At 46.2% G+C, this 22,906-nt stretch overlaps 1 protein-coding gene across 4 annotated transcripts in view; it reads left to right on the top strand.

Annotated features, from left to right (window-relative positions):
• The first annotated feature begins 3,684 nt into the window (after positions 1–3,684).
• The window catches only part of nin (ninein (GSK3B interacting protein)), a 30,763-nt gene continuing 11,541 nt past the window's right edge, over positions 3,685–22,906 (top strand). Inside the window, exons 1-19 of one of the 4 annotated variants that reach the window (XM_031579835.2) lie at positions 3,685–3,955; positions 4,835–5,044; positions 6,416–6,509; positions 8,652–8,866; positions 12,737–12,782; positions 13,023–13,201; positions 13,602–13,748; positions 14,040–14,198; positions 14,400–14,536; positions 15,022–15,162; positions 15,582–15,756; positions 15,919–16,029; positions 16,288–16,377; positions 16,485–16,635; positions 16,873–16,982; positions 17,174–17,332; positions 17,599–18,542; positions 18,799–20,575; positions 20,672–22,092. In XM_031579835.2, coding sequence (XP_031435695.1) covers positions 3,902–3,955; positions 4,835–5,044; positions 6,416–6,509; positions 8,652–8,866; positions 12,737–12,782; positions 13,023–13,201; positions 13,602–13,748; positions 14,040–14,198; positions 14,400–14,536; positions 15,022–15,162; positions 15,582–15,756; positions 15,919–16,029; positions 16,288–16,377; positions 16,485–16,635; positions 16,873–16,982; positions 17,174–17,332; positions 17,599–18,542; positions 18,799–20,575; positions 20,672–22,092 — 6,320 coding nt within the window. In that variant the 5' untranslated portion in view covers positions 3,685–3,901. Of the gene's footprint in view, positions 3,956–4,834; positions 5,045–6,415; positions 6,510–8,651; positions 8,867–12,736; positions 12,783–13,022; positions 13,202–13,601; positions 13,749–14,039; positions 14,199–14,399; positions 14,537–15,021; positions 15,163–15,581; positions 15,757–15,918; positions 16,030–16,287; positions 16,378–16,484; positions 16,636–16,872; positions 16,983–17,173; positions 17,333–17,598; positions 18,543–18,798; positions 20,576–20,623; positions 22,093–22,906 lie in introns of those variants that run through there. The other 3 variants (XM_031579833.1, XM_031579831.1, XM_031579834.1) reach the window with 3 other exon arrangements.

Here is a 22,906-nt window from a genome sequence, read left to right on the forward strand (position 1 = left end):
CATTGTGTGCAGAGTGAATGGGGGTCTTAGGGCTGGAGCAAGACACCTGTCCCTTCTCCACACTCTGACGGCCACTAATGATGTCACTGACAAAGAGCAGCTGGACCAAAGGGGTATGCAGTGGGATGTGTGGGTGTGAAACTAATCTACCACCACTGGTGTGTGTGTGTGTGTGTGTGTGTGTGTGTGTGTGTGTGGGTGAGAGGGTGTGTGAATGAGTGAGTGAAGTTGTGGATGTAAAATTATGGCAAATTGATGCCTTTTGAGATCAAAGTTTTCTTTGTTCACACCAGCAGCCTCTGTATCCCTTGTTGGTTTATGTGTGTTTATGTAGCTGTGCCCCTTAGAAATTGAACCCATGACCTTTCGGCCCAAAGGCTCCTGTGCCTTCCAACCAAAGCTACTAAAAACGGGCATGACATGTTTGGTCACTGAATTTAGCGCTTACTGTGTTGTTTCAAAGTAACTCTGCCGTTAAAGGAATAGTCCTTGATTCGGTTTCGCAAAAGGTTGTTAATATTTCAGAGCAACAGCCAGTCAAATTACAGCCCTCCCTTCTGTGTTTTGGAGGAATGGTGTTGACTGTATGGGGTTGTCTATGGCTCGGTCCAAGCCACTATGCTTGTCTTCCATTTACAGAGCCAGGGCTATGCATGAACACCAGAGTTCTTCTGAACCCAACCACTGCTGTGACAGCAACAGACAGCTAGAGGACCGTGAGAAGCAATTCTCTGAATTTGATTGAAAGAAAAAAAAAAGTGTATGAGATTAGAATTGTGGGCTGGACCTTTCTAAGGCCATATATGAGAGAGAGAGAATATAGAGTTTTGGTGTGGGTCACCCCCCAGTCAGTCAGTATGTCAGACTGAAATCAGAATAACGATCATAAGTTGTGTTTTAGCAGAAATGTTTTGTATGTTACTATTAGAAATATGGCAGTCAGTGTACTGTATAATGGATGCCTCACACAGTGCTTGAGCACCTGAACTCACTGGGTGTGTTGATGCATGACTGTTGAAGTTGATATAATTGAGACTGTGACCGTTGCCATACCAGTGTGATCATAAGTGAACTAAAGCAGTACTCCTTGCTTTACAGTTTGACTACATATCTGTTGTGTTGTTGATTTGCACTTTTTCAGCTGGTTATGTCCACATTGCCTGAAGTTTCACAACAGTAACACGCTGCCTTCTAGCATGTTCTAGCAGGCTTCCGTCAAGCTCTGTAAGTGCCGGCTGCTTGAACTAGACCAATAATCAACAAAAATTGACCAATCCAAGTTTGTTTCACGAGTTGATTCTTTAGCTCTGAATGGCTTGGTGGCCTCTCCCCTTCCTTACTGCATCCCTCGCCTTCATGCTGAGCTGCCCTCTGAACCTCGTCCATGCTCTGGTCTCACCTGGGCGTCCGTTTGATTGTAGCTGTGACACAAAGCTGATTACGACATGAGTCGGGATGAGCAGCTAGATGGATGCTGCCTCAGGACAGCCTGGCTGACGCGACTGACAGGCTGACTGGCAACCCAAACCCGGTAGGACAGAGCTGGCCACTCCTCTTCTGGCAGTCACTTGAATGTGTGTGTGCTAGCGCTAAGGCTAAAGCTAACAGCCACAGTTCTATTTGCAGCCGTGATTAGTTGTGTTTACATTCACGTTTGCACGACATCAGGGGTCACAGCGGAGTGCAGGTGTATGTTGCGTCATTCTGATTAAAGATAACTCGTTAGTGTATTAGAAGAGTAGAATAGTAGTGGAAATTCAGAAATTCGTTGTAGCCTATTTTGTCAACTGGTGCTGTACAAAAAAAAAAAACTCAGCAGTGTAAAACAGTCAAGCGCACTGCTGATAAATATTGTGCTTGGATTTGCTTTACACGGTATATTATAATAATAATGTGTTTGGCTAAAGTTACTCCTCAGACTGGTGATGCCAGCTATATACTGGCACCATAGACTCTCATATCTTTAGTTCATTGCATCATATATGTGAATTCATGAACAGGTCTACTGCTTAGGTATGAGCCAGTGAAGGCTGGCTGTTGCACGAGCCTACTTGATTTGTTTACTGTCTTCATTAATGGACCCTGCCCATCGGATCACTTTCACTGGCGAGCCATGTGTGGGTCTTCCCTTGTGTGGTCAGCTGACAGACTGTCTAATTGACCTTGTCAGGAGCCATTAGCCCAAGTCCCACTTGATGGCAATTAGATGACCAGCAGGCAGTGCAGCCGACTTGGTCAAGTGCCAGCCTGTCCCACTGGCCACCCGACGGGCATTGCACAGGAGGGTCAAAGAGTTATGTAGCCACACTGTGGTCATGGCCTGTAAGTCCTATTTTTAATTAGTTATGTGTCTTTCTGTCTTTGTGTAGGTTGATTGTATGGGTCTCTGCACAAATGAGGGAGTGCTTTGCTGTTCAGAATGAATACCAGTGGTGACCAATGATAAACTAGCCGTACAGCAGTAATATTCATGAAAACAAAACCACCCTCCTTTCCCCTCTGTGTTCCACCAAGCTTGTCTCTCGCATGATTCTTGACTGGTTTAATGCCCGATCACTGGTTTTGAGCTTCACATAGCCTCTTGTTGGTCAAAGGCCAGGGCTCACTGGGAAACTCCAGGGGGACTATCTATGTAATGCACTTAAAATGTTTTCATTGAGACTTTTTCTAAAGACTTTTCGTTGAAACTAGCTTTTGGAAACTGTGGGGGAAGTGTCCATACAGATATACATTTGAGCTAGTTGTGTATGCAAAACTAAGATATGCCAGCCTTTTATTCTGGCGAGATCAAGCTGTTATTTCTTTTATGTTCTTGTTGTCTGTGATGGACGCTCATGTGCATTCATGTATGTGTATAAATGGTCCTTCCCAGTAAATATTTCCATTTAAATCTTAACCTTTGTTGAAAACCACAGTTTTTTTTTTTCCCTTTTAAATCATTATCATTGTTTCATTGTAACACTCTGCTTTGGCAACATTGTACATGAACGGTTATACCAGTAAAGCAACTTTGACTTTAATTCAGTTTTGGCTAAGGAAAGATCCATTTCAACACAATGAAGGGTAAACATGTATTCATTTTGCCGGAAACTACAACGTCCAGGTTAGGAAGTTGCCGTTGCTCTGTTTTGTCTTAGATTCATTCACACATTCATTCACACATTATAAACACATGTGATTATGTTGGAACACTAAACATGGTTTTATGCCATCAGCTTCGGTTGTGTAGCTTAATGTACCTTAAAGGTATGCGTTGAATATTAACACACAGCTTCTTAAGACCGACAAGAGTCTGGGTCAGTTTATGTGGTTCATATAATCCATACTGTACCATAACCAAACCGCACAAACTTTGAAAGTGCAGGTCATACAAAGAGGATGCATTATCATCATCATCATTACTCTTGAGTCCCTATAGCGGTCACGACTTCACAGCTTGAACCCCGAACGGTCCATCATAAAACGTAGTAACTGTCCTTTTTCCACGTCTAAAGTTTTTCCAACCCTCTTCCATCTTTCTGGTGGTCTTCTCCTCCCAGGTCTGGCCTCCGTAGTCATGAATAATGTTTCTGTAGTGCAGCATTATCCATGCAGAGTTGGCCTCATCACCAAACAGGTGAGGTGTCTTTCAGGTGAGGTCTAAAATGTGCAGGGTTACGAAATACTTGAGGCATCCAAGGCCATCAATAGCTCGTCCAATCACTGATCCTGGTGCCAAGAGGCTTATACAAATCCCCCATGCTACTATCATTGCAAGGGGTGAGTAGAGTACACTGGGAACACCTACCTGCTGGGTTCATAATTGAGTGGTTGGCACCCAGAGAAGGTAGAGTTGCCGAAGCCTTATCAGAAGAAGCAGTGTGTAGACGTAGTGTACGGACGTAGACACACGCCTTGCGATATGAGACTCACCCTTGGACCAGAGAGATCGGACGTGGAGGTGTCTTTCCTTACTGTGAGTTTCTCCACTTTCTGTCTTTCTTTGAAACAAACGCACCTATATGTGCACGCTTTGTTTGCAGGTGTGCGTGGTGGCCTTAATGACGGAACTGTTTGTGTTGCGCTGAGGTTTGGTGGCATAGCTGTGACTTGGTATGATGCTGCCAGTCATTTTTACTTGACTTGTTTTGTAGTTATCTTTGTAGTGTGGGGGTTCTGTTTTGAGCAGTAGCTAGTGTGTGTCGGAGAGCCTGCTGCTTTGTATATCATGTTTATAAATTGTATCTTCTGACTGTAGAAATGGTCAGGAAATAGTAAATTGACCCATGGAAGTGATCAGCATCATCAGGTATCCTGGCAGAGGAAGACCTTGTGAACATGGGAGAACTGTTCTGAAGAACTCCTTTTTTTTATTTCTGTGTTTCTGATTTGATTTATTATTGAACTATTTATCCTGTTTTTGGAGTTCAGGGTTTAGATTTGTGGTCTGACAACAATTTCAAGTGTGCTTTTTCATTTGAATAGATGTAAAACATGCACAGCATCTGTATCTATCCTACGTAAAAGGCTGTTTTGTTTCTTAAGACTGTGTAGCTTTGCTATGTTAAAGGAGATAGAAGTTGATCGTCTTTAACTGGTTGGATTGGTGAGGGCACGCGGCTATAAGCGGTATATCTATATATCGGGTTTGTACTCTGATGTAACTAATCCTAAACTATTACTGCAATTGAACTGGATTCAACTTGGACTGAGTGAAGCTCACATCACAATCTCCCTCGCTCTGCTTTTTTTCCTAGAGTGTGTGTGTGTGTGGCCTCAAGCACATCTGAAGATCTATGTCCATATCTAATCCTTTTTAATTCTCCCTCTCCCTCCTGCTCTCTCTCTCTCTCAGGGCAGGGGTCTGTCCTATGGGATGGACGACTCGCAGCAGGACTTGTATGAGGAGCGTCTGAAGGAAGTCTTCCACAGCTTCGATGGCAGCGACGCCGGCTCCCTCAGCCCCGAGGAGCTGGCAGAACTGTGCCAGGCTCTGCAGCTCCAGGAGGCCGAGCCCGCCCTCCTCAACACCCTATTACAGAACCAGGACCAGCTGACGGGCAGGGTAAGCATCCAATCACGGTCAGGCTGAAGGCCATCTGGAGCACTGATATAGTCAGAATGCTTTCTAGTTATTTTAAGGTCTGCTTGGTTACAGGCCCCACATTACACTTTAGTTACATACACGCATAACACAAGGTTTATATACTTTTCATCAACAGCTTAAGTATTTAATTGGCTATTACTTGAGCTTCCACCCATTGGGATTGTGTGAAGGTCCAAACCCAGCCTTCTGTATAGCAGCTTATGGAGAGAGAGAAGTGAGGCAGACTGAGAAAAGGCCCTATGTACCAATCATCATTTGATGATCAAGGCCCATTCACCACATCATCCAAATACTAACATAGACAACAAATAAACAAAGATAACAAGTAAACATAGCTAACATGTTCAAATAGATAACAAGTAAAAGGACAAACTCTGCCTGCCTGAATTGGTAGCTAGAGGGGCAAAAGAGAGAGACCAGAGGAGAGGAGTGAGGGAGGTCAGGAAAATTAGCATTGATGAGTGTCTCAATCTCTCTCTGTCTACAGATGTAGATGTGGAAGTCTTTGTCCAATCGTATCCCATGTGTCTGTTGTCACAGCAACCAGGAAAAACAGTCCTGTGTGCATGTCTGTGTGTTTGGAGGAGGTTGATTAGCGAGAGCTGAACTCAAGTGCCAGTGCCCACTCTGTGTCCCACTCAAGTCATTTCACACACACATACACACAGGCTAATATAAAACCCACTCGCAGAGAGTTCAGAGAGGTCACCAATTAGTGTGAATCAAATCACTGACTCTTTTTGAGAACGAAGAAGAAAAACTCTTTAAACTGATTTCTGATGCTTCTGTCCCAGCGCACACTCCTTTTTTTTGTGTGTGTGTGTGTGTGTGTGTGTGTGTGTGTGTGTGTGTGTGTGTGTGTGTGTGTGTGTGTGTGTGTGTGTGTGTGTGTGAGCATGGAGGCAGTGGGGTAGCTCCTCTGGAGTGTCCATGTTGCTCTCGACCCCCCGCCCCCCAACCCCACCCCATCCCATCCCTTAATGGTGGTGCACATCCACACAAAGGATGTGAATATGCATCAGGCAGGCAGGCAGGCAGGCAGCTGCTGCTGCTCTAGCTTCCTCCCCCTCTCCACCATCTCTGTCAAGGACCCAACCCCTCCTCCTGTGTCCCATACTTCAGGCCTCTAGCAGACCTTTAATGATGGCTTCGCTCCAAACAATCTCTTATCTGCCAGACAGTGAAAATCAAGGCTTGTAGCCTGTGTTACTGAGCGACCGGTTACCATGGAGTCGTTCAGAGACCAGGCGCATGAAACGTGCTCTGTTTTCAACCTTCTCTGTCTGACTGACTGACTGACTGAATGTTGTTCTTTTCTGGGTTCTACAGGTGAATTTTGAGCAGTTTAAGAACGCGTTGATTCTGGTGTTGTCTTCAGCTGTTGGAAAGCCTACAGAGAGCGAAGAGACGGCAGCACAACCAGGTATCCCGGGGAAACCCACCTGTCACTTGTCCCATCAAAAAACATAAGATAACACACAGTGCTGCAGAGGTTTATTGATTTAAATCTTGTTCGATAGTGTTTGAAGGGATAATATGCAAAGGGCGTATCCTTTGAATGTAGGCAAGCAACACACGCGCGCGCACACACACACACACACACACACACCACCACAATCATATTAAAACTGAAAGGAGAACACTGAGTAAAGCAGACTGCTTGATGAGCCCTCTTGTTCAAGTGCCTCCGCTGTTTGTAATCTAAATACCATAAAGACTTGCTGGTCGAAACCTGTCTGTCTGTCTGTGCCCAACTGAAAGCATGATGAAGCAAGGCTGGATTAGTTGTCATAGCAACCGTGGGATGTGTCAGCACAGGTGTAATGATGTAACTGGGCGCCGTGCCAGTTGTGGGATGAGTCAAGAAAAGCCTCGTGTCTATAACGGCAGCACAGTGCTGCCCAGGTCCAGGGCCTTAGTTCAAAGGTCATAGGGGTAGCTCTCCTGACACAGGGAGAGGAACGTCTGCTTTTAGCAGCTATAACTGTAGATTAAGGCTGTGGTCGAATGGTCTATTCTGCTTAGCGAGGTTCCTAATTGAGTGAACTGACCAAGAGGTATTTAAGAGGCAGCCATGATGAGAGATGGTTGAATTCTCTAAATGCTGAAGGAATTTCAGTTTCAGCTATGTTAAAACAAGTTGGCCTTACTGCAAACTATACTATTGTATGCTTTGTATACCAAGTGCTTTACAGAGAAGGTATAAACCCCAGGAGATCCACATCATTAGATTAATGATGTTTTTTGACTTTGTTTGCACAGGCAGTTCTCTACATCTTTAGAAGTGTGAATGCACTGAAGTATTTACATCTTATTCTTTCATTTTCTTTTCTCTTTTTCCTTCCTGTTCTCCTCCCTTTGAAATTGTTAAGATGCTTGGTTTTTACTGTGAGCCTCTGCACCACCAGTATTCCATCAGCTTTGAGGAGTTTCAGATTAGCTCTTTGACAGCAGGTGATCCCTATTGTGTTTGTGTTTGTGTGTGTGTGTGTGTGTGTGTGTGTGTGTGTGTGTGTGTGTGTGTGTGTGTGTGTGTGTGTGTGTGTGTGTGTGTGTGTGTGTGATATCCTGTACAGTTGGCTTACACGGACACTGTGCTGCCACAGAGCAATGATGTAACAGAGAAGACTCCCAACGAGGTGAAGCTGAAGGATCAGTTGTATATATCCTGATCACCTTTTAGTTACACTACAAGTTCATCTTCATCAGTCAATGAGGAAGACTCCTTATCAAGTTGACGGAGCACAGCATATAATCTAGTAGCATCCACAAACCCATGAGTTTTGTAGCCTTTGGGGGGGGGGGGGGGGCACATTCATATTTGTTTGAAGAACAGCCAAGTCTCAAGATTTACAAAGTGTGTTAACAGCTGTTAGTTGGATTGAGTGTACATATGTCTGTGAATACGAATCCTCACTAGATATGGTGCTGTATGTGGGGGACAAAGGGACAACAGTTGAGATTCTCTTAAGGAGGATTATGCTGGCAAGTGCAATGCTAAAGGCACTTTAGCACAATTGTTCCTCCCTAAGTATTTCTTGGACTGCTCCTTGGCTGCTCCTGGATGCTGTCTGGAATTTGACCCGGGTCTTACTCTTAATAGGTGCAAATCCGTGTCAAACAACGTGTGTCGTGTCCCTGCCACTGTCTGTCCCATCTCTGTGACTGTGTCCTCAGTTTAAGACTCTTTAAACATTTTGGCCTCTGTAGACGTCTGTGGTGAGGCACGTAGACACGCATGGGTGTGAAAGAAGCCCACCAGCCGTGGTGAAATGTGTGTATGAGCAAGTTGTGGACTAGAAGGAATGAATGGGAGAAACCAGCCTATTTTCTCTGGTCAGTCTGTTGAACAGCTGATTGTACACTCATGTACAACAGCTCCTAGTCTCTTGGCTTTATTATTCAGATTATCCTCCTGATTTTGTTAGTATTCTATTCTCTTTTTCTATTGCCTTTGTTATTGCATAGAGTTTAATAGAGATAAATGTCCCGGAAAAAAAACTTTATGGACTGTTAATCCCTATATATTTGTCCTCTCCTGTCCCTCCTTCTCTGTGTTCTGCAGACTCACCCAAGATGCACCCCAAGTTTGTGAAGGGCACCAAGCGGTACGGCCGGCGCTCCACCCCAGAGTACATAGAGGGCATCAGCAACTTCCCCGCAGGAGCCCCCGAACACGAGGAAGGACTGGCAGAGGGGCAGAGGGATGAGGAGGACGATGAGGATGATGATGATGATGATGAAGAGAATGAGGACTCTGCAGTACCTCGGAAACGTGAGGTAAGACACTGACTGCTGGAGTCTTTTAATCTGTATTTGTGAGAAACGGAGTCCAATGCTGTGGGTGGGTGGGGGGATGCACATACATTTTTTTATCGGTCCCCTCCTTTGATGGGGATTACAAGTTAAGATTGGGATTTCCCAGAGGCAAAACAAAGAGGTTGTATCATTTCAGCCTTTGTGGTAATTTGCTAATCCTATTGTTACCACTCCTGCACCTTAAAGTAAACAAGGTCAAGCGATTGGAAAATGGTTCCATTTGCAACCTGAAAAGGTTAATTTTGTGCTGGACGTCCGCGGTCCAAAGGTGTTCTAGGAAGTCTCAGACATTGTGTGTATGGAAAGCTGAAATGCTTCCAGGCTACACACACACACACACACACACACACGCACACACGCTGTCCCTGCTGCTCATCCCTACTCTATATTCTTTAACGCCGTACCGCTGTGTTATTCTTAGCTAATCAGCTTACCGTGCTTAGAGATGCAAACTCATACCAGAGGCTCCGCTTAGAGCACCATGTTTTTCCCTCTCCCCTCACCAGTTGTATACACACACACACACACACACACACACTCCACTACCCTGAAGAGGGGTACATTTTACAATTGTTCGCAGAGCTTTTTCTGTTTTTTTTTTTTTTTTTTTGTTATTTACTAAATGCACTGTCAACAAGTGACTGCAATAGATTTTACTATTTTTCTTCGAGGTTGTGAGTGGCAATAAGATGAAAAGTATATCAAAATGAGAAAATGTAATTTGGAGTTTGTTTTCAAGTAGCAACATTTAGTTGTGGCTGTAAATGTTTTATCTGTGCTTGTTAGAGCGAACACATACCAACTCTTCCTGAAGTGTGTGTGTGTGTGTGTGTGTATGTCTATCTGTTTTGAAGGGCCCAACAGAAAGAGTGTGGAGTCTAGGACTTTGGCCTTGATGTTATTAGTGTATACTGTGTTATTGTTGTCAAGGCAACAGCCGTCCACACCCCCATCCCACCCCACCCCCATACACCCCTTGTGTTGACAAAGCAGAACGACCTCCTTTCTCTCAGACAATATCAAATATGCAAGGGTGCGTGTGTGTGTGTGTGTGTGATGGAGAGAAAGTGGGAGAGCAAGCGAGGAGTGGAAGGAGGTTAGTGAGTGAGACACAGGGGGGGGGGGGGGGGGTGTGTGACTGCAGGGTCATTTAAAGGGTCAGAGCACACACACTCATTAATCCTCTGCTACTTTAGGGGTGTGTGTGTGTGTGTGTGTGTGTGTGTGTGTGTGTGTGTGTGTGTGTGTGTGTGTGTGTGTGTGTGTGTGTGTGTGTGTGTGTGTGTGTGTGTGTGTGTGTGTGTGTGTGTGTGTGTGTGTGTGTGTGTGTGTGTGTGATCAACCAGATTTTAAATACATTTTTGGTTTCCAAACATTTGTATCCCTCTCACATGACACTGTCAAGTTTATTTATATAGCACATTTCATATGGCATACATAGACACAATGTGCTTTGAGTGGAGAGATGACATTAAATTAAACACATTTAGCAAAATAATATATATAAAGATATGTATATACATGAAAATAAAAACAATAAAATGGTAAAAACAAAGACCTATAGTCAAGAATTAAAAGCTGAAAATAAAAGTTTGAATTCCCTTTTTAAAAGAGAGCACTGATTGCGATGACCTTAACTCCAGAGGTAGGCTATTCCAGAGGGTTGGGGCACAGTAACTAAAGGCACCATGTGCAGCATTGGTGTTTATTCTGGGGGTCGTGACTCGTGAGAAGACATTTACCGGAGGACCTTAGGCAACACGCTGGATCATAAAAAGAAATCAAATCGGAAATATAGGTTGGGGCAAGGCCGTTAAGTGATTTATAGACAAGGAGGAGTATTTTGAACTCAATTCTTTGTTTTACAGGGAGTCTGTACTAATTTGAAAGGCTCTGCCGTGTGTGTGTGTGTGTGTGATTAGCAGTGTGAGCCGCGAAGTGTGTTTTAGGGGGTATAATCCTCCACTTTCATCTGCATTTAATAATGATCCACCCAGCAGGACGGCTCCAGACGCACACACACCCCCTCACACACTTATGAGTAATTTACTTTTATATATGAAGGCCAGGTCCTTTCCAGTGAGTTCGCTATGATTCTTACATACAAGTTCAAATTAACAAAATACAATTTCTTATCAAAATGTGTATTATACAATAGTTGATATAATAGACAAATGTATTCAGTCCATAAGTTCTTTTTACGGTTTATGAAGAGAGTACATGTGAAAGGTCAGTGTGTTATGCTGGACTGCTTTAATTGTTGGTGCACTTAAGAACACATTATGTTGCATTGATTGTGTAAAAAGGTATGTTTACTTAAGAAATGAGATGGTCATTCTGATTTTATTTAAAATCATAAATCATTTAAAATTATAGTTTTATCTTTTAATGTAATAAATCATTATGCAAAGTTCTCCAAAGCAGGGTGCTAAGATTGTAACCTCTGGAATTATTTAATGCAATGTTGGGTTTCAGTCCAAGAGATTGGGTGGATGGTCAAGTGTGTGTGTGTGTGTGTGTGTGTGTGTGTGTGTGTGTGTGTGTGTGTGTGTGTGTGTGTGTGTGTGTGTGTCTGTTTTGTTTGTCTGAGTGGTTGAATATATCTGTATTTAGTCCACATTGTGTTTCATATCCAAGTGACGGCCAGAAGCAAGCACGCACAGGCGCACACACACACACACACAGACTCTCATTCTGATGTATTATAATCTGAACCCCCTTAACAATGTGCAGCCGCAGGAGAGACAGATGGAAAACCGGAGAAGATGGGGGGGGGTTAGGGGTTAAGACTGAGCACTAGCGAGTCTGATAGGGGAACAATGGGAACACACACACACACACACACACACACACACGTCCGTCCCTGGTGCAGATGCTGATGCACTCCAGAAGACTGGGAGCCCATCTGCTCCGCTCAGTCTGACATTCCGACAATGAGTTTTCACACTGCACTGCATCACAATGCACACACACACACACACACACACTGCTTACAAGTCCAATGAATTCTGTCAACACGCATATGCCATGAAAGAGTCTCTCATAGGATGTTGGATTTTACTATGGATCTTGCAACTGCCCAGGCCAAACATTAGAAACGAAGCTCTCCCAAAGCCATGATCAGCACAATCCTTAGCCTGCTTATACACTTTCACTGCACTAAAACTTCTAAATGGCAGCCTCTTCAGCTGGTGAAGGTTGAACACCTTCTGTGGTTACAGTGTGCAGTACAGGTGCAGCACGTGTTGAAACATTCCTCCATAGCCGTGTCCTCAGTGAGTCATACCCATAGACCTCAGCAAGCTGTTGCTTGACCCTTTCCCCTTTCATTCTAAAGAGTTAGCTGCCCTTTCTCTGTGGTCAGTTCTTCTGCCCCCTCCTCCCCATTCCACACTTTCTTTTTTTCACCCACAAAAGGACAAAGTCACGGGAGAAAGAATGTTGATTGACAGCACTTAAATGGAAGTAAAGAGATGAGCTGCAATATGGTGCTTAGGGGCCGTTTACCAACTACTTGGCATCAAGTTTATTGGCTGTCATTTTCTTCAGCCCTATTTTGAATTGTGGAATATGCCCCTCTTTTGCCCTGTTAGTATGCCAAATCTTGAGTCTAAACCACTGTTTTTTGTTTTGTAAGACAACGGAATGTTATATTTTGTAAGACCATGGCAACATTTCCCTTTGTTGTCTTTTTTTTCTGTCGTGATGTTGGTGTAATTTATTTGTGTTATTCAGGACTTTTTGCTGTTAAATCAAATTGGGTATTTGTTTTTATGTTGGATGCCACAGTGCTGTAACTGATGAAATACACGTGTTTTTCTTTTCTTCCAGCGCTGGAACACTCACGGAAGTAGCCCCGAGGAATATGAGGCAGAGGGTGAGCCCATAATGTCTAATAATAATAATAATAATAATAATGATGATGATGATGATGATGATAATAATACTATACACACACATAGCTGCATCTCTTGGATCTCATCTCCCGTAACACTTAGCTGTTGACTTTTAACCACTCTTTTGGCCTTAACATTTTTTATGTTTCGTTTTTTTGAATGCTAGTTGTGTTCGTGGTCGATTATTTAGAAAGCAACAGTTGCCATGAATCTGTTCTCAGGTCAGCTTCACCTGTGGAACCCAGACGAGCCTGGCACGCCCTGCGGCTCAATGTCGGTGGCCATCTCTGAGCGGCAGGAGGACCGGTTACGGGCCGCCTGTTCCGAGCTGGCACTACCTTGGGATCAGCCAGCCACACAAGAGCAGCTGTTCACACTCTGCCAGCACCTGGGCCTGGAGGTGTGTGTGTGTGTGTGTGTGTGTGTGTGGGACTGTGTGTGTGTTGGGGGTGGGGTGGGGGGCTGTGTGTGTGGGACTGTTCACATGTGCGTGCACGGGTGTCTGTCCCTGTGTGCATTTGAGTGTGACCGAGAAATATAACTGATGGAGGATGTGGGATTAATAAAGTGGAGAGTAAGTATTGTGGGATTAGAAAGAAAGTGAGTGTGAGCGAGAGACAAGGCTAAAGATAGAAGAGGTGACCGAGACACCAGGGATTACCTTGCACTGAGATGACAACAGGTATTTTTAGTGTGTAGAAGGGAAAGAGGTTACACAGGGATAAATCCTAGTGTGTTCATAATGTGATGTGTCATAGGATCAAGCTTTTCTGTGATTCTAAGTGTGTGTGTGTGTGTAGTTGAATGATGAATTGTTGCAGTGTTTGGACGTGGAGGGAGACATGAGTGTGCTGGATTTCATGCGCTACATCATCAGCCAGAATCAGCCCCCCACCCCTTCATCCTCCACACCCTACCGTCAGCTGAAACGCCATCACTCTATGCAGGTACTCTCTCACACACACTCTCACACACTATCTCACACTCTCACACACACACTCTCTCACACACTCTCTCACACACTATCTCACACTCTCACACACACACCTCTATCTTCAGCACAAATACCATTGCTATACATGCAAATGCCACGAGTTCTCAGGCTCCCTGATTTTGCTGTGGATCTCCAGTCGATAAACTGGCAGAGCTAAACATTTTGCCAGAACGATCTTTCTCACACACACACACACACACACACACACACAGGTTCACTCATACCCTCGATTGTCTCTGTGTAGCCGTTTGACGAGAGTGGTCGCAGAACGAGTATCGTCACCAGCACCATTGGCCTGCGTCTCTTCTCCACGCTGGACGATGGGACTGGACATACGCCGGCAGAGGAGCTGGTGGATGCCTGGATAGACGAGGGTATTGACAACAGTCCTGAGATTCTTGAGGTGAAGCACTCTTTTTTTTTTTTTTTACACACACACACACACACACACACACAGCCATCTGTGAGTATCTTGTTTTGTTGGAGTTAAAATTATAATTAGCTCTTTAGAATGGAAATTTTGATGAATACGCTTGATGGTTGCATACCCATTTAGACATGCATTCTGATATGGTTTTGTGTGTGTGTGTGTGTGTGACTGCAGGCTCTGGAGTTTAGCTTGGAAGGGCGGGTGAATCTAAGCGAGCTGACAGTGGCTCTGGAGAACGAGCTGTTGATGACTAAAAACAGCATCCACAAGGCGGCGTTGGCGAGCTTCAAGGCCGAGATCCGCCACCTTGTGTGAGTGTCTACCTGCAAGCACCAGCACAAACCTTCCTCCACTTCACCCTTCTGCATGTTTACATTGTTTGTTTGTTTTCTTTGAGCCTTGTCCTGCGGCTATTTTTAAAGGACCATATGAATTGAACTGTTACCTGTCCCAATGCAGGCTTGTCTCTATGTGTCTGGTCCCTTATTTCTAGTGTCCCTTTCTGTGTGTACCCAGCATTATTGTCTGTCTGTATTTTCTCATAGCATTAATTTACCTAACCCCTATACGTTGACATATATAGCACAACGGTTTTTTTTCTGTATTTACCTGTCTATTCATTTGTCTTTTTGACTGCCCCACCATTGCCCTGTTTTTTCTATTTAATTATTATAATAAGCTCTGTGGCTGTCTAACACTATCATTATCTCATGTTTGTCTCTGGTTGTTTTTCATGGTCTCTACCTAGAGGTCTGACTCCTTGTGTATATTGTGTGTGTGTCGATGCATGTGTTAGTGAGCGCCTGGACCTGGAACTGCGTGAGAAGGAGAAGATTCGCTCCGATCTGGAGAAGGCGGAGAAGCTCAAGTCCCGGCTGGCTACTGAGGTGGACGAGCACCACTCGGCCATCGAGCGCCACAACGAGCTCAACCTGCGGTGAGCCACACACACACACACACACACACACACACAACCACAACCTGCGGTGAGCCCTTCACCTTTATGATGAAACCTCTCATCGTGATAATTTATCTCATGGGCCCACATATTTCAGACCCATTAAAATGGTGCCATTTGGCTCTTGATGGTGTTTTAAAATGCTTGAAGGGTGCAGGCTTGTATTTTGCGCATGTCATTGTACGAAGTGCACACAATCTCTACATACATCCTTTACATACATATAGTACTTTATATTGACACAAAATGTTTACATGTGTTTTTCCTCAAGGCCATGGTAGCAAATTAAGTTGAATTCCCATTTTGTGAGGATTCTGTGTGGGGTTCACTTACTTGGCTTGCTTGCTTGCTTGCTTGCTTACTTACTTACCCCTGTCCCCCCCACCCCCTCTTTGCAGTAAAGTGGAGCAGGAGCACAAGGAGAAGGTGGCAGTGCTGCGATCAGAGCTGACCCACGAGATGGACCGGCTGCAGCAGCAGGCTAGCCAGCAGCGGGAGGACCTGGAGGCAGAGATCGCCAAGATCCGTGAGGACGAGACCTTCCTGCGGGAGCACCTCGCGCTCACAGTCAAAGTATGAGGGCATCCCTCGCCGAATATTGCCTAATTTCCAAAGCTGACTCCACTCCTCACTTTGTAAAATGATAGTGGAAAACATTTAACACCACTAGCAGTAGCTATTAGTGTTTTAGTTTCCCCAGTAGAAGAGCCTGGGAGTAATGCGTTAATTCTGTAGGAAAATGGCCGTCTGGAGGCAGAGCTGCTGGACAGCACCGAGAGGTTGGTGGAGACCGAAAACCAGGTCGGCAAGCTGCAGAAGAATCTGGACAACGTCCTTAAAGAAAAGGTGAGGAAAGTGTTTGTGTTGTCCACATAGTTAGCTTACTTTCTTTTTTGTGATCGACTTTTTATTGTGTAAGACAAGAGTATGCCAGAACACAAATTGCATTTAATAGCTGGTGTACTCAAACTGAATGTAACACCACAGCCCAGTTAGCTTACTTTCTGTATTTCTGCAATGGTTCTGGTGTTTAGGTTGGATGGCTGCTGTATATTATTCTGCTCTGTCCTTCCGTGGCCTTTACATCATCATGTTCCCTTGTAGTTTGGAGACCTTGACCCAGGCAGTGCTGAGTTCTTCCTGCAGGAGGATCGTCTGCGACAGCTTCGCAGCAACTACGAGGACCAGTGCAGAGTAAGAATCTGTCTCTATATCTCTCCCCCCCCCCCCCGCTCCCTGCATGGACCAGCATGGTTATATTCTACGAGGTGTTTTAAGGCACTCTGTTGTGTTTTGTGTAGGAGCTGCAGGATCGTGTTGATGAGCTGCAGGCCCAGCTTGAGGAGTATCAGGTGCTAGGCCGAGCCCCTCCACCCTCCACCCTGCTCTCTCTGTCTGATGAGCTCGAGAACAAGAGCCCAGGCATGGAGTCAGACCAGGGTAACAGCTCTCGTATGTAACCGTGTGTTTTCATTGTGTGTGTATCTGTGTGGTCGTAGGACTGAGGCAAAGAGAACTTTGGGTATGCTTTAGATGGTATTTATACACGGGTAGAAGTGTTAAACAGTGACCACTAGAGTTTGCAACATTCTTCTGTAAGTGAATGCAAAGCCGTATGAAAGCAAAGTCTTCACTCTCACTGATTGATAACCTTTACTGAGTGTGTGCGTAATATGTATGTGTTTGTAGGTCTGGGGCTAGAAGAGGGTCAGCCCTTTAACATGTCCCTGGAGACAGAAATGCTTCTGGAACAGCTGAAGGAGCAGCACTTTAGAGAGATACAGAGCATCAAAGAACAGGTGAGACAAACCTACCCACACATCTATAATAATATGTACATGTATATATAAAAATATAATATAAAATGCCTGGCAAAATGTTGGGATGCTGCAAAGTCTCTCTTTTCATTAAATACATCTCTGAGGAATGACCAAATACCTCTAACAAATCCAGTGCGTGTGTTGTGTTGCGTGTTTCTTCTGGTCTACAGGTGAGCGAGTACCAGCAGCGTCTGGAGGAACAGCAGGCGGCACAGGACGAGCTGAGGAGCGTACTCTCCTCCCAGCACCAGGAGGAGGTGCAGGCCATCAAGGACGAGGTGGCACAGGTTCTCGCCCGGGCACACAAGCTCCAGAATCAACTGGACCAGGTATGCTGATCCACAGTATTTCAGTTATAGTTACAACATCATTGGTATAGCAGAGTGACTTTAACCCTTAGAGGACAGTTTTTTGTTCTTGTTGTCAATATATTTTTCAAGCTCCGCAAGTTTTATATCCTAGAATCATAAAAAGAACACCCCCAGAAACCTTTAATCTTCTACATATATGCCACTTGTGCATCAATGTTTTTATATAGAGGAAATATACAAAAACATCAACGCTAGTTCATCCTATGCTGTCTATGTCGTCTCAGGTGGAGGAAGAGCGACTGAGTTTGGAGGAGAACCAGGTTGAGGAGCGGGAGACACTGGACAGGCGACACCGGGACGGGATGTCCTCCCTCCAGCAGGAGCTTCAAGAGGCACTGGCTCAGGCCGATGAGCTGCAGGAACAGCTGAGGGCTGTGGGGGCGCGGCACACAGGCGCCACGGAGGAGCTAGAAAAGGAACACGCTGAGCTGATCCACCAACTGGAGCAGCAACAAGAGGAGGTGTTTCAAGCCAGGGTAGAAGAGGAGAGGCAGAGGCTTCAGGAAGAGAGGGAAGAGGAGGAGACGAGGATGTTGGAGAAGTGGGAACAGGAGAGGGGTCAGCTTCAGAAGAGCCACGAGGAGGTGCTCGATGCTCGGCTAGAGGAGGCGAGGGGGACATTTGAGGAGGAGAGCAAGGAGCTGCAGAGGAGGCTGACAGAGGAGTGGGAGCAGGAGAGAGGCCAGATAGAGGGGCAGCATAAGGAGGTACTGGAGGCTCTGCTGGTGGAGGAGGGAATGAGGCTCCTCAAGGAGCAAGAGCAGAAGGAAGCCGAGCTCAGGGAGGAGTGGGAGGAGGAGAGAGCTCTTTTAGAGGAGCAGCATGAAGCCGCCCTCCAGGACAGTCTGGCTAAGGAGAGGGAGAGACTCCAGGTTGTGGAGGAGGAGATGGATAGGAGGTTGTCTGAGGAGTTTGAGAAGGAGAGAGCCCAACTTGAGGAGCAGCACGAATGCGAGCTGCAGGAGAGGTTAGAGAAAGAGAGGGCCAGACACCGCCAGGAGAAGGAGGAGGTGGAACGGAGGTGGCAGGAGACCCTGGAGGAGGAGAAAGCCTGTCTAGAGCAGAGCCACCGAGAGGCCATGCAGGAGCTCAGCACCAAACACAGTGAGGAGCGGGAAAGACTCAGCACCCTGCTGGACAAACTCAGGGACAACATCGCTGTTGAGAGGTAAGGGCTCACTTTTGTGGGATGGGAGGGCAAGGGGCATTGGAGGAGGGCTCATTCATAAATTAACTTAATTACTTTTACTTAAAACATTTACCCTTCTTTCTATTCTGAAGAAATTCAGTTCTTGTTCAACTATGTAGACTTTCTAAATAGTTGTTAAATGTCGCTTTTGTACCTCAAAGGTCTTGTAGTTTGCATTTAGGTAAGTAAAGGGGGAGGTGTGGGTTGTTAACTGTCCCTGATTGACCACATGCAGGAGGGAACTTGAGAGCCACTTCTCCCAGAAAATCAAAGAGGTTGAGGCTCGATTCTCAGGTGATCAGGATGCCGTGTCAGAGCGCTTCCAGGCAGACGTTCATAGCCTCGAGCAGCACTACCAGAGTGAGCTTCAGGCACTCTCTGAACTCCATGCAGAGGCAAGGACCAAGTGGGAGGCAGAGATGGAAGCTGAAAACCAAGATGCAGAAAAGCAGCAGAAGGCCCTCAAGGAAGCCTTAGAACTGGAAAAAGCAACTCTCAGCCATGAGCTTTCCAAAGAGCGTGACGATCTCGAGCAACATCATAAGGAGGAGATGGAGGCCCTGAGAGCAAAGAACCAGGAGCTCCAAAATGAACTGGAGAACTTTATTAGTTCAGCCCAGACCAAAGAGATTGAGCTTAGCCGGCAGTTGAACGAGCTCCACGTCCGGCTGCAGGAGAACCTTGATGCCAAAGACGATCTCCTGGCCCAGTCAGAGAGAAAGGCCTTTGAGGTGGAGCTGCTTCTCCGACAGGCGGCAAATGACTTTGAGCAGGAGCGTGCTGACCTGCAGACCAGCCTGTTCGACCTGGAATCACGACACGTTGATGCGCTTAACCTGACAGAGACACAGCTGGAGGAGAGGAGGCAGCTCCTGGAGGAAAGGGATCAGCTTAAGGCCAAGATCCAGGAGGTGGAGCAGCTGCTTAGGCAGGCAGCAGAGGATTTTGAGAATGAGAGGCTGGAGATGCAGTGCACCCTGATGGAGCTGGAGGAAAAACTGAAGGAAGCCCAAGCAGCCTCCAGCTTGGCAGAGAAGGCAGAGGGGCTGGGAGGAGACCTTGACCCAGAAGACATTATCGTTCTCTCCAAGGGTTCTGAAGATCCTGAAGGTGTATATGATGATGATGATGTCGAGGAAGTGGCATCATGTGATCTTCCTGTATTCGCTGTACCAATTCCAGAGGAGACTGCTGAGGAACTGGACAGGGAGAACGGTGGTAATGCCAACACGCAAATCACAGCGAGTGAAGTTGCACATGATGCTGAAGGAGGTACTGATGAGACTGAGGCTCACGACAGTGATGGTGATGCCATTGTTCAAGCTGACCCCGCAGAAGAGGGTGATTTGAGTGCCAACAATGATGAGAAAGACGTTGTAGACATGGTGAATGACGATGACGACCTGACTGAAACCACAGGTGATGCAGAAGCGCACAAGGAAGGTGCAGAGGAGGAAGACCTGGTGGAGGTTACAGAGAATGAAGAAGCTGACAACAAAGTTACGATCACAGACGCTGAGGTTGTAGATATAGATGAAGAACCTGAAGTTCTTCCTGCAGAACATGACTGTGCAGAGGTCACAACTTTCATTGAGAACAATGAGATCACAGACACGGACATCAATACTGAGGATGACCAGGTAGATCTCTCAGAAGACGTTGCGAATCGGGAAACAAAGGAGAATGTAGAGGTAGCTGAAACTGGAGATGGAGTTGTTATTGAAGAGGCCAAGCCTGAGGATGATGTTGAAGAAACTGGAATAGAGATTGTGCTTCCTGATGCTTCTGAGCCTGAGGCTGAGGAAGTGGAGATCCCAGAGGCTGAGGAAGTGGCCATCCCAGAGGCTGAGGAAGTGGCCATCCCAGAGGCTGAGGAAGTGGCCATCCCAGAGGCTGAGGAAGTGGCGCTCCCAGAGGCTGAGGAAGTGGCCCTCCCAGAGGCTGAGGAAGTGGCCCTCCCAGAGGCTGAGGAAGTGGCCCTCCCAGAGGCTGAGGAAGTGGAGATCCCAGAGGCTGAGGAAGTGGCCCTCCCAGAGGCTGAGGAAGTGGCCATCCCAGAGGCTGAGGAAGTGGCGCTCCCAGAGGCTGAGGAAGTGGAGATCCCAGAGGCTGAGGAAGCTGACGCTGCAGAAAAGGTCATGGATGCGGAGGGAGAGACTACCCACACAGAATCTGAGGTGTTGGAGTTGGATGTTGTAGAGATGGTAGATGCAAATGGTGAGGTCACAGTGGTCACAGACACATGGGCCGATGTTGTAAACACAGAAGTTGAGGATACTGATGTTGTCAGCACAGGGGCAGTAGTTGAGGGCATGGGAACAGACACAGGTGACACAGGGGAACATGTTACTCACAATGAGGCAGATTCTGCCAGCACAGGGGAAGATGTTGCCAGCACAGAGGCAGTTACTGGGAAAGAAGCAGATGTTGACACAGGAGCACAGAATGTATATGATGGGGTAGGTGTTTCAGACTCAGAGGTAGACTTTACAGATCTTGGGGCAGATAGTGTAGATCTTGGAGACACTGTAGACACTGATGCAGATGTCATAGACACAGAAAGAAAGGTTTTAGAGGTCTCAGAGGAGAACAAGGAAGAAGGTGGTGACCTCGATGCTGTGGAAGACATTGAGCTTACTACAGAGGATATGAAGATCATTGAACAGGCCGGTGTTGCCGTCCTCCTGGAGAGGATCAAAGAACTGGAAAGCGAAGCAGAGTTGGTGGCTAAGCTCCAGGAGGACTGTGCATTGGCAGTGAAGGAGCGTGATGCCTGTGTACAGGAAATCCTAGAACTGCAAGACCGAGTAGGCCAGTTTCAGGATCAAACACGTGTCCTTGCCAACCTACAGGAGCAACATAAGGCTGCCTCTGAAGACAACCAGTCTTTACAGCAACAGCTCTCCCAGCTCCGGCAGCGAACCAGTGAGCTTGAGGTCATCTTGGAGGTCAATAGCGAGAGTGTCATCACTGGACAGCAGGCTCTGGTCGAGAACTGTGACCTTAAGTCTGAATTATCTGCTATGATTGAGCAAGCCAAGGACCTAGAGATCAAGGCTCTGGAGCTCACTGACTTACAGATGCGGTACGAGGAGTGCATCTGCGAGAACGTGCAGCTGGCTGACCACAACGAGAAGCTAGAGAAGCGGGTGGTGAGCCTGGAGGGCAAGATGCATATCATTCAAGAGTTCCACGACCAGCACTCTGCGCTCCTGGATGAAATTGGACGAATGCGAGAGGAGAACGCCAAGCTAAGCGCTGTGGTCCATGAACTAGAGAAGCAAGATGAATATGATGTGGATGATATGCTCCAGGCCATGCAGCAGGAATCCTCAGATTCTTCCGGAAACACGTCAGACTCTGACACCTTCCTGGATTTGAACTCTCAGATGGAGGCCAAGATCCAGGCTGTGTCGGACCTGGAGGAGTGCTGTTCCGAGTTCGAGAAGCAGAATTCTAAGCTGCGTAGAGCACTCACCGAGCTTCAGGAGAAGTCATTCCAAATACGCAATCGGATGCAGGCACATAGGTAACGTAACAGAATTCCTTCCTGTAGCCATGTTGTGACCCATTTGGATGCACAGAAACACCCCACCACCTCCCGTAATCGTCTTCAAGCTTGTTCAAACCCTTTTTTCCTCCTGTGCTGCACCGCTTGTACAAGGCTAAGTATCGTGGCTTCACTCCTCCTGTTTAGCGGATCCCAAACCCAACATGTAAAGATTACAATCCCAGCTTTAGTCTCACCCAAACTCCAGTTTAATCCCAGCCCCCAAAATACTCTAACCCCTAATGCCTTAACTTCTTTTGTGCACTTCCAGTCCTTCCTGCTCCGACTCCTTCTACTTTTGTATGTCTCGTGTACCTGTCAAAATGACTGCCTTCCTTTTTCAATGGACCATTGAAGAGCATGAATGCCATGCTATTGGCTGTTCTATGTAATAACAATGGCCCTCATTCTCGAACATTTTCTGAAGTTTCTTCTGAAATGTTTCTTACGGGCTTCGGAAAAACAACGTAAGCAAAAGACATCCGCCAAATTCATGCACGCTTGAAAATGTGGTCCTACGCAGCAGAAGTTTTCTGGGCTGTGCTCCCCCGGAAGAGTTTTCTTAAATTGAAAGCGCTTTCTCGTGCTCCTGAATTTGCATACATACACGCCCTGCCAGCTCCTTATAAGGGCACGCAACCATAGTGACGTTTGCAGTCGGAATCGACCGAATCTACACGAAAGCAACTCGTAAACGAGTCATGTCAAAGCAGAAAGCGATCACCATCGAGTAAACGCAGATCTAACTTCAACTATATATGTCTATGACTTGAACGGTGCAGAGATGGACTGT

This window comes from Clupea harengus, chromosome 14, assembly GCF_900700415.2.
Source record: "Clupea harengus chromosome 14, Ch_v2.0.2, whole genome shotgun sequence".
Classification (NCBI taxonomy): domain Eukaryota; kingdom Metazoa; phylum Chordata; class Actinopteri; order Clupeiformes; family Clupeidae; genus Clupea; species Clupea harengus.